At 44.6% G+C, this 9,847-nt stretch overlaps 1 protein-coding gene across 1 annotated transcript in view; it reads left to right on the plus strand.

Moving 5' to 3' along the window:
• The window catches only part of ANO5 (anoctamin 5), a 74,400-nt gene extending 65,161 nt beyond the window's left edge, over positions 1-9,239 (plus strand). The window contains 8 exon segments of the mRNA XM_040409759.1: positions 631-853; positions 1,561-1,730; positions 2,046-2,143; positions 2,790-2,920; positions 4,072-4,277; positions 5,392-5,567; positions 8,555-8,660; positions 8,978-9,239. Of these exon segments, the coding sequence (XP_040265693.1) occupies positions 631-853; positions 1,561-1,730; positions 2,046-2,143; positions 2,790-2,920; positions 4,072-4,277; positions 5,392-5,567; positions 8,555-8,660; positions 8,978-9,202 (1,335 nt within the window). The 3' untranslated portion in view covers positions 9,203-9,239.
• Positions 9,240-9,847: the final 608 nt, after the last annotated feature.

Here is a 9,847-nt window from a genome sequence, read left to right on the forward strand (position 1 = left end):
TGCAGTCCATATAACCCAGGACTGGCCGCTACCTCTCCTGGCCCTGCAGTCTTATGACAGGTGCAGTCTTCTACCAGCCGTAACATAAGCCATTCTTAGACCATCGATTTGGGTGGAATCTGCTAACATCTTATGTCTATGATGGAAGCCAAACCTTTTCCTGGTTAGATGGGGAGGATTAGTGTACCTTGGGATCCACCACAATAACCAGTTTGGAGGCCTCCTCCTTATGTACCTGCCCGCACCTGCCATGGCGCTAGCTGGGTGTTTCAGACTGGTGACCCAATCAGCGCCCTCATTTCCTAACCCACCCGTATTACAATTTGTCTATCTAGCCACGGGCATGGGATTGCACAAGACCTTGCTTCTCTGGAAATACATTGCATCGCACACCTGGCCTCTAACAGTAAATGTCTCAAGTGCAGGGACTGCAGAGGTAGCGGTCCTAGCCAGGCCCCACCTGTCAGTCTGCTGGTCACAGCCGTCTGGTCACAGGTCCGGCAGGGTCTCTATAATATCCCCCACCGTTCACAAGAGAAATTCCAATACAATAAGGAATTGCTGTTTAAGTCGTTTCCTAATATTCCCAATATATGCCTTCTTAGACCTTCTGTCTTATGTTCTCTGTAGATCGCTTTAATCATAGCCAGCATGATCGCGGTTATTGTCTATCGGTTGGCGGTCTATGCCGCGTTCGCCAGCGTTATGGAGAACAACCACACGCTGGAGCCCATCAGTGGGCTGCTAACACCACAGCTGGCCACCTCGGTGACTGCTTCCTGCCTGAACTTCATCATGATCATGATCTTGAACTTCTTGTATGAACGCGTGGCTATCTGGATCACCGACATGGGTAAGTGGGCAGAGAGAATGGACCGCCATGGCTGTTGACACATTAGATTCCTGTGCCGTCATCTCCAGCGTCTTAGGCCATGTCTGCTACTTTTTTATTTTCGGCTGAGAATTAATCACACGTCTGTCCAACCTGGGTAGCAATGGGAGAGCACAACGCTTGTTGCAGTGCAAAGGTCCCCTGATTATAATTGTGGAACATTCATCTGGAAGGGCAGATGTATAAGAGAGAAAACAACATGGCTGGAGCTCCTCTTTAAGACCTCTCATGCACACGACTGTATGTGTATTTTGCGATCTGCAAAACGTGTATCCATAAAATACGGATGACATCCATGTTGCATCTTTTTATTTTATTTTTTTGCGGTCTGAAACGGGCATACTGATGTGGAAAGCACATATAGGGTACTTGGTAATGCATTTACATGTACATATGCATGCCAGAGGACAAATTCCTCTGTATGCTGGCCCCTTCTTTAAGAAGACCACCCGTATAGAAGACCAGTTTCCTCTGCAGGGCAAATCCCACTTTGCAGCAGCTTACCCTGGTAAAAACCGCTGTTTGTTGCAAATGCCAGGAGTGACTTCCTGGCCCTGCATTCTGAAAGGGTTTGACTTAAAGGGGTAGTCCCATCAAACACAATGTCTATGTTCTTGGTCATTTTAACTGAAAACATTTATTTATTCATTTTCCTTCCGAAAAACTAGAAATTCCCAGAACTCACCTGGAGTACGAGAACCGGCTCACTATGAAAATGTTCCTCTTCCAGTTCGTCAACTACTACTCCTCATGTTTCTATGTGGCTTTCTTCAAGGGGAAGTTTGTTGGCTATCCCGGCGAGTACACTTATATGTTCAACCGTTGGCGTAATGAGGAGGTGAGTCGTGTTTTTTCCACTGTCATCAGATCTGGGCCGATGTCTGAAGTAAACTGCCTGTAACATGGGGAGGTTAAGGGACTGTTTAGGGATCTGTCACAGGACAACACTCCAAGCAAAGGACCCACCTAAATGGTGCCTGTTGGTGCTACCACACTGATTGAAATGGGCATGAGTAGCATACAGCTTGCACTTCGGGATGGCCCTTATTGAATTTTTTCTACTTAAATGATAGCATGTGTTGTTGCATGGTTGGGTGGCAGGTCCTTTGTATGTTAGTCAATGTCATTCTGTTATTTTTCTCTTATTTCTTAGTGTGACCCGGCTGGCTGTCTGATCGAGCTCACAACACAACTCACTATAGTTATGGCTGGGAAGCAAATCTGGGGAAATATACAGGAGGCCTTCGTTCCGTAAGTTACTGTCTATAGATAACCAGAGGAGTTAAAGGGGTCCTCTCACTTCAGCAAGTGGCATTTATCATGTAGAGAAAGTGAATACTAGCCACTTACTAATGTATTGTCCATATTGCCTCCTTTACTGGCTTAATTAATTTTTCCATGACATTATACACTGCTCATTTCCAGGGGTTACGACCACCCTGCAATCCATCAACAGTGGCCATGCTTGCACACTACAGGAAAAGGCACCGGCCTCTTTGGTGGCCGGGGCCGTGGGACAATGCATAGGCACACATACGCAGCAGCTCCTGTCCCAGCCACCTTGCATCTGAGCTGAAGCGGTGGTCATAACCTCTGGAAACGATGAAAAAAGGAATCGGCCAGCCAAGAGGCAATATGACCAATCATAATACATTAGTAAGTGCTTTGTATTCACTTTCTATACATGGTAAATGCCATTTGCTGAGGTGAGACAACCCTTCCTATATCTGGTGTCATTCATGCTTGATAGGTGCTAATTAGAGAAATTACATATTCATAAAGTGTAGAATTTATTTATATATATATATATATATATATATATATATATATATATATATGTATATTATATTATATTTTTTATATTTTTTATTGTTCTAAAAAATTCTGTATTTCACAGGTGGATAATGAACTGGTGGAGAAGTAGAAAAGCCAGAAATAGCCCAGAGACTCTGTACAGCAGATGGGAACAGGACTTTGACCTACAGGTCTTTGGAGGTCTGGGACTCTTCTACGAATATCTTGAAATGGGTAAGACAGAGTAAACTAGGATGCAAGTCTGATCACTTGATTAATTTATTGATTTCTTATTCCTTGTAAATGACAATATAACCATAATACAGCTCCCTAATTATATAACTACTATAATACCGCCTCCTATGTAGAAGAGTATAACTGCTATAATACTGCCTCCTATGTACAAGAATATAACTACTATAATACTGCTCCTATGTACAAGAATATAACTACTATAATACTGCCTCCTATGTACAAGAATATAACTACTATAATACTGCCTCCTATGTACAAGAATATAACTACTATAATACTGCTCCTATGTACAAGAATATAACTACTATAATACTGCTCCTATGTACAAGAATATAACTACTATAATACTGCCTCCTATGTACAAGAATATAACTACTATAATACTGCACCTATGTACAAGAATATAACTACTATAATACTGCTCCTATGTACAGGAATATAACTACTATAATACTGCCTCCTATGTACAAGAATATAACTACTATAATACTGCTCCTATGTACAAGAATATAACTACTATAATACTGCTCCTATGTACAAGAATATAACTACTATAATACTGCCTCCTTATGTACAAGAATATAACTACTATAATACTGCTCCATATGTACAAGAATATAACTACTATAATACTGCCTCCGATATAGAAGAATATAACTACTATAATACTGCTCCTATATACAAGAATATAACTACTATAATACCGCTCCTATGTACAGGAATATAACTACTATAATACTGCTCCTATGTACAGGAATATATCTACTATAATACTGCTCCTATGTACAAGAATATAACTACTATAATACTGCTCCTATGTACAAGAATATAACTACTATAATACTGCTCCTGTGTACAAGAATATAACTACTATAATACGGCTCCTATGTACAAGGATATAACTACTATAATACTGCCTCCGATATAGAGGAATGGGGCAGATCTGCAGTAGCCCCGCTCTTCAGTGTTCGGAGCGCTCTGCTTCCAGCCCAGTACACGGTTAGTTCCTGCTGGCAGCTGTTTGTGGGGGTTTCCTGCCGGATCTCTGTCCCCCTCTTATTGGATATTGATGACCTATCCTACGGTCCTGGAAAGCCCCTTTAAACAGAGGTATATATGTTCTCTCCTAGTGGTCCAGTTTGGGTTCATTACCTTATTTGTGGCCTCCTTTCCTTTGGCTCCGCTCCTCGCTCTCCTGAACAACATCCTGGAGATTCGTGTCGACTCTTGGAAATTAACTACGCAGTTCAGGCGACCGTTTGCAGCGAAGGCTCACAGCATTGGGGTGTGGCAGGAAATCCTGAATGGAGTTGCCATCTTATCCGTCGTAACGAATGTGAGTACCCCGGGCAATGACGCTGCTGACGCCACAAGTCCATTTGCAGTGTAGCTGGACAAGCATGGGGGTCCTGTGAGAGGGCAGAACCCGCACCAATAGGAGCCCCATTTAATGTTCCTTTTATTATTAGGCTACTTTCACACTGGCGTTTTGGCTTTCCGTTTGTGAGATCCGTTCAGGGCTCTCACAAGCGGTCCAAAACGGTTTTGCCTTAATGCATTCTGAATGGAAAAGGATCAGCTCAGAATGCATCAGTTTGCCTCCGTTCAGTCACCATTCCGCTCTGGAGGTCTGCACCAAGTAAGTTAATGGGGATGGATCCGTTTTTTCTGACACAATCTGGCACAATAGAAAACGGATCCGTCCCCCATTGACTTTCAATGGTGTTCAAGACGGATCCATCATGGCTCTAGAAGACATAATGCAACCGGATCCGTTCATGACTGATTCATGCGGTTGAATTATTGTAACGGAAGTGTTTTTCCAGATCCTTGACGGATTCGCAAAAAAAAAACGCTAGTGTGAAAGTTTTACACCATTTACAGCACTGACTACATGGTAATACCTGCAGCTGTCTTTGCTACAATTGTTTCTAGTCTGTACAGTTCTCCGTTTGTGACTTTGTTACAATGTATCAGAGCAGGTAAATTGAATCGGCCTCGGTTGCAGACTTTTTGGTTCACCTCTAGACTGGATACAATTGTAACAAAGCATCAGCTGTGGCAACTATAAGGTTTGTGTAGGTTTTCAACCTGTGGTTGTAAACAAGAATGTTACATTCACTTATGGCAAGCAGATATCTAAACAATGGGGAGAAATTGAAAACCAAAGTATATTACAAAGCTGCTGAGTTTTTTACTGAACGTGCCTTATGCACGTGGGCATATGACGGCTCCTTACACCTTCCTCAATGCGGCACCCATAGGATGCTCTGCGGCCCTGTACCTCTGACCTCCTATATGTGGAGACATCCAGAGTACTGTGACAGTCCCTGTGTAGTGTGGAACCAGAGGTGATGCCACGTGCCTCTGTGCATGAGGCCAAACCCAGGATCTAACCCTATGCACTTATGTCCTAATAGGACTTTTTACATTGCTTTTCTGCATTGCAGGCATTTATCGTGGCGTTCACCTCCGACATGATCCCCCGCTTGGTCTACTATTATGCCTACTCTGATGACAACGATTCTTCAGGATATATTAGCAGCAGCCTCTCTGTGTTTGACGTTTCTGATTTTCAGAATTTCAGCATGCCACAGAATAACGAAATGAATGTCACTTTGTGCAGGTTTGTTGAAATTTTCTATTACACCCGGCACAGTGCCCTGTAGGGCTAACTCATCTAAACGTAAGGATACTTTTCCCTTCCTTTTCTTTAGGGCTCACGCACACACATGTCCGCATTGGACCTGCCGTTTTTGCGGGTTGGATGCAGGCCCATTCTCTTCAGTGGGGCCGCAAAAGATGCAGACAGCACACAGTGTGCTGTCCGCATCCGGATGTCCATTCCATGGCTTCTGCAAAAATATAGAACATGTCCTATTTATTAAGGATAGGACAGTTCTGTTATGGCCCAGATGTTCCGTAAAATGCGGAAAGCACACAGCCAGTATCTGTGTTTTGCGAATCCGCTATTTGCGGGCAACGGTGGTGTGCATGAGCCCTTATTCTGGAGAGAGCTTTAATCCATACGCAAGCAGTTATGTGCAACTGGGCGGACACAGACAGCAGAGGGTACGTGTGCCAAGAATGTGAATGCCCCCCCCCCCCCCCAAACCACACATACAGACATAAACATAGGCAAGGATTAATACATAGTGATGTGTGGCAGCAGAAGGTGCACCAAATTGTCAGCGCGCCCCGATCCTGGTTAAGTGCATAATAGGCCTGGGGCTCTCTACCTAATTTGGGCCCCTGTTCACCATTTTACCCTGACATCCCCCCTTCCATGTGCTGGAAAAAAATAGTTTTTTGTTAGTTTTTTTTCTGTATGAAGAGGCTGCGGTGCTTTGTGAGCGCTGCGGCCTCTTCCTAGGCCATATAACATCACATTCATCAGTCATGTGGCCGAGGAGCAGCTCAGTCCCATCTGAGTGGATGAGGCTGAGCTGCAATATCAAGCACAGTTCTGTGCATGGTAAGGAGCGAAGAGGCCACGGTGCTCGCTGGAACATCGCGGTCTCCTCAAACAGCTGATCAGTGGGGTGCCAGGAGTCGGACCCCCGCCAATCTCATATTGATGACCTATCCTAAGGATAGGTCATCAATATGTGAATCTCAGAGAACCCTTTTACCTTTATGTTATCTGTAGTGTTACATAGGACTACAGGTACCATATACTACATTATCTGTACATAGAAAGTTATCACTGTTTATGTGGGGTGTTACATAGGACTGCAGGTTACATCTACTACATTATTCGTACCCAGAGTCTCTGAGTACAGATAATGTAGTAGATTTTACCTGCAGTCCTATGTAACACTCCGGATAACACAGGGATAACTCTCTGAATACAGATAATGTAGTAGATGTCACCTGCAGTCCTATGCAACACCATGGATAACACAGGGATAACTCTCTGAATACAGATAATGTAACACTCCGGATAACACAGGGATAACTCTCTGAATACAGATAATGTAGTAGATGTCACCTGCAGTCCTATGCAACACCATGGATAACATGGTGAAAACCCTCTGAAAACTGATGATGCAGTAGATGTTATCTACAGTCCTATGTAACACCACATAACACAGTGAATTGTTGTGTTATGTGGAATGTTACATAGGACTGCAGGGAATCTTTACTACGTTTTCTGTACTCTCTGGATACAGATAGTCAGTTCATGGTACCTGTGCGCTCTTGCTGCGCTGCTCTCTGACCGTTTCCTCTTCCGGCTAGAACGCAGCAGCACACGAGGGCAGAGGCAGGGACTGCAGACTGTTCCCTATAAGCCAAGGCAGCTGCGGAGCGGGGTCAGCGTAGAGCTGGGCAAAGTTTAGTCAAAGGTGGGCATTATAAAAATGAAACCTGAGATAATCGTCACATCGGTCAAACATACAAGAAGATGTATAACTTATACCAGCTGTACATATATATTATATACAGGAGATACCCAGGTTATACCAGCACGGTCCATATCACTATATACAAGAAGATGTATAACTTATACCAGCTGTACATCTATAATTATATAGGAGATGCCCCGGTTATACCAGCAGTGCCGCAATATGGAGTAGGCGGTGTCTGCTTTGAGCCCCGCACAGAACGTCCTGATGCAAGTGTCAGGATATTCCGTAGAGTAGGACGACTGTGGCACACAACAGGTATGGGCAGGGTTGCACCTTGCCTTTCTGCTTCTTGATGTGAAAATTGAAATGGCCCAAAAAAACAAAACACACTAATACTTACCTCTATGCTTCTGGCAGTGATATGGTGCGGGCCCCTTCCAGCCAATTTCCTGGATGCCCAGCTCAGGCGGCACAATGATGATGGTCATCGTGACAATCTAGTACAGTACCTGCAGCTTATCAGAGGAACAAGGAAGGGAGACTCCTCTCCCCTGCCCCGCCGCTGTATCACTGTCCTGAGGACGGCGATACAGATGAATGTAGAGAGATGAGCGCTTCCACTATGGTTGCGCTCATTTCCCCACGGGTATGCTGCCGACACGCATCTTATGGGGATTTAGAAAGGGCCCCCTCCCACGCTAGGGCCCTGTGCAGCCGGCGGTATGTCCGCCACTGATGTGCACTGAAGGCAGGACCAAGCCACTCTGTGCAGTGCACCCTTCTTCCTGTCACCCCCTCCCTCTCCTTGATTGACAGGTACAGCTTCCTGCATAGTGATCTCACCTGGCCCTGTCAATCAAAAAGGAGGAGGAGGGGCTGGCTGAGGAAATGGAGGCAAAGGTGTCTTGGTCCCACCTTCAGTGCACTTAACTGCTGATTTGCATATGGATTACTAATCCTTTTTCTATGGAATGAAGCAACAGATCTCTAACTGAGGGTATTGGGTATGCAAGGCCCGGTGCCTAAATCAGAAGGCATTTGTATTAATTACACAGGACCGCAGGCAGACTCATGTAGAGTATTCCCTTCTGCCCTGTTGGCCCAGATCAATGCTTTATACTGCAGGTGGAGTTTATTACAGAACTAGGCCCCTGGCCATTCCAGTGTGAGAGCAGCGCCATCTGCTGCTTAGGATGTTTAATGACTGAGGTAATCTGTGCTCCGCGCCTCTGCTGTAACCTCAGTTATATTTATGTCCTCACAGGTACAGAGATTATCGTTACCCTCCAGACCACGAGAGGAGATATCTACACACCATGCAGTACTGGCACATACTGGCAGCAAAAATGGCCTTTATCATCATTATGGAGGTACGATGGGAGTCGTAGTCACCAGTAATAGTTCTATGAAAATTGGAAGTAGTTTATGTATGATCCCCAGCAATCTAGTGCATCAAATAAAAGGTGGGCCGGATGCTGGGGAACTGGGGGTATTCTTCTTCTGGCTCATAGGGTTGGAGAAAGGCTTTCTCGTTTTGGAAAGGACTTGTGCACAATCATGTCTAAACACCCCAAACTACTAGCATCGCTTTCAGGAAGGCTAGGTAACAACCAGTGGATATCCTTTTGGTTGTCACCCAGCTTTCCCAGAGTCAGATATAACCATGCATTTCAACCATCTTTTCCAGCACGTCGTGTTTCTCGTCAAATTCTTCGTGGCCTGGCTGATCCCAGACGTCCCATCCGAGGTGAAGGCCAGAGTCAAACGCGAGAAGTACCTCACGCAGCAGATTCTTCACGAATACGAGCTGTGCAAGTTACGGCAGAAGCTGGACGAGAAGAATCAGTGCTCCGAGGTGGCCAAAGAAGTTATAGCCTCAGAAGGGAAGGCCCAGCTGTCTGCCGCCATGTAGCGGCTCCTCTACCGCACCCTGGGACACGATGCGTGCAAAAGCCATATTCTAAAGCCACACTCTGTGCTTGTTGGCGCAGCGGGCGGGATGGAGCAGGGTCTCCGCCATGGCTGCTTCCAGTGCTGGGGCTGTGGATGAATATAGGGAGCCCGGCCCTGCTGTCATCATCTTAACCTACATGGGACATATTATTTTTTTTTTATTTATTTTTTTTTTCGTTTTAATTGAGCCATATCTGCAACTTTTTTTTTTTTTGACAAATTTTCTGTCACTTTATGTCCCACTCCGCGCCAGCACCTTGATTTGCACTTTTATTAGTAGGCGCCGTCGGAGGTTGTGTCGTCTAAAATCCACAGAGATACTTTTGTTTTGCCTGATATTCAGAAGCCATTTAAGGAGAGTGCTGTTTTTATTTTTGCCTTAGACTTTTACTGTGCTGTGTACATTTTAATATTAAAGGGACACGATCAGCAAATGGTTTTTTTTAGCTCAGTTAAGAGCAAAGTATTACTAGAACAGAGCAAATTGTAACTTTTTCTTCTTTTTTTTTTTAAAACTTTTTTTCCTTCTTGCAAAAATCTGCCCTATTGTAATTGTGAGCACTGCTTCTCTAGCCTCAGGCAGCACAATACACCTTTTATTTTC

The sequence above is a fragment of the Bufo bufo genome, chromosome 10, assembly GCF_905171765.1.
Source record: "Bufo bufo chromosome 10, aBufBuf1.1, whole genome shotgun sequence".
NCBI classification, from domain to species: Eukaryota; Metazoa; Chordata; class Amphibia; order Anura; family Bufonidae; genus Bufo; species Bufo bufo.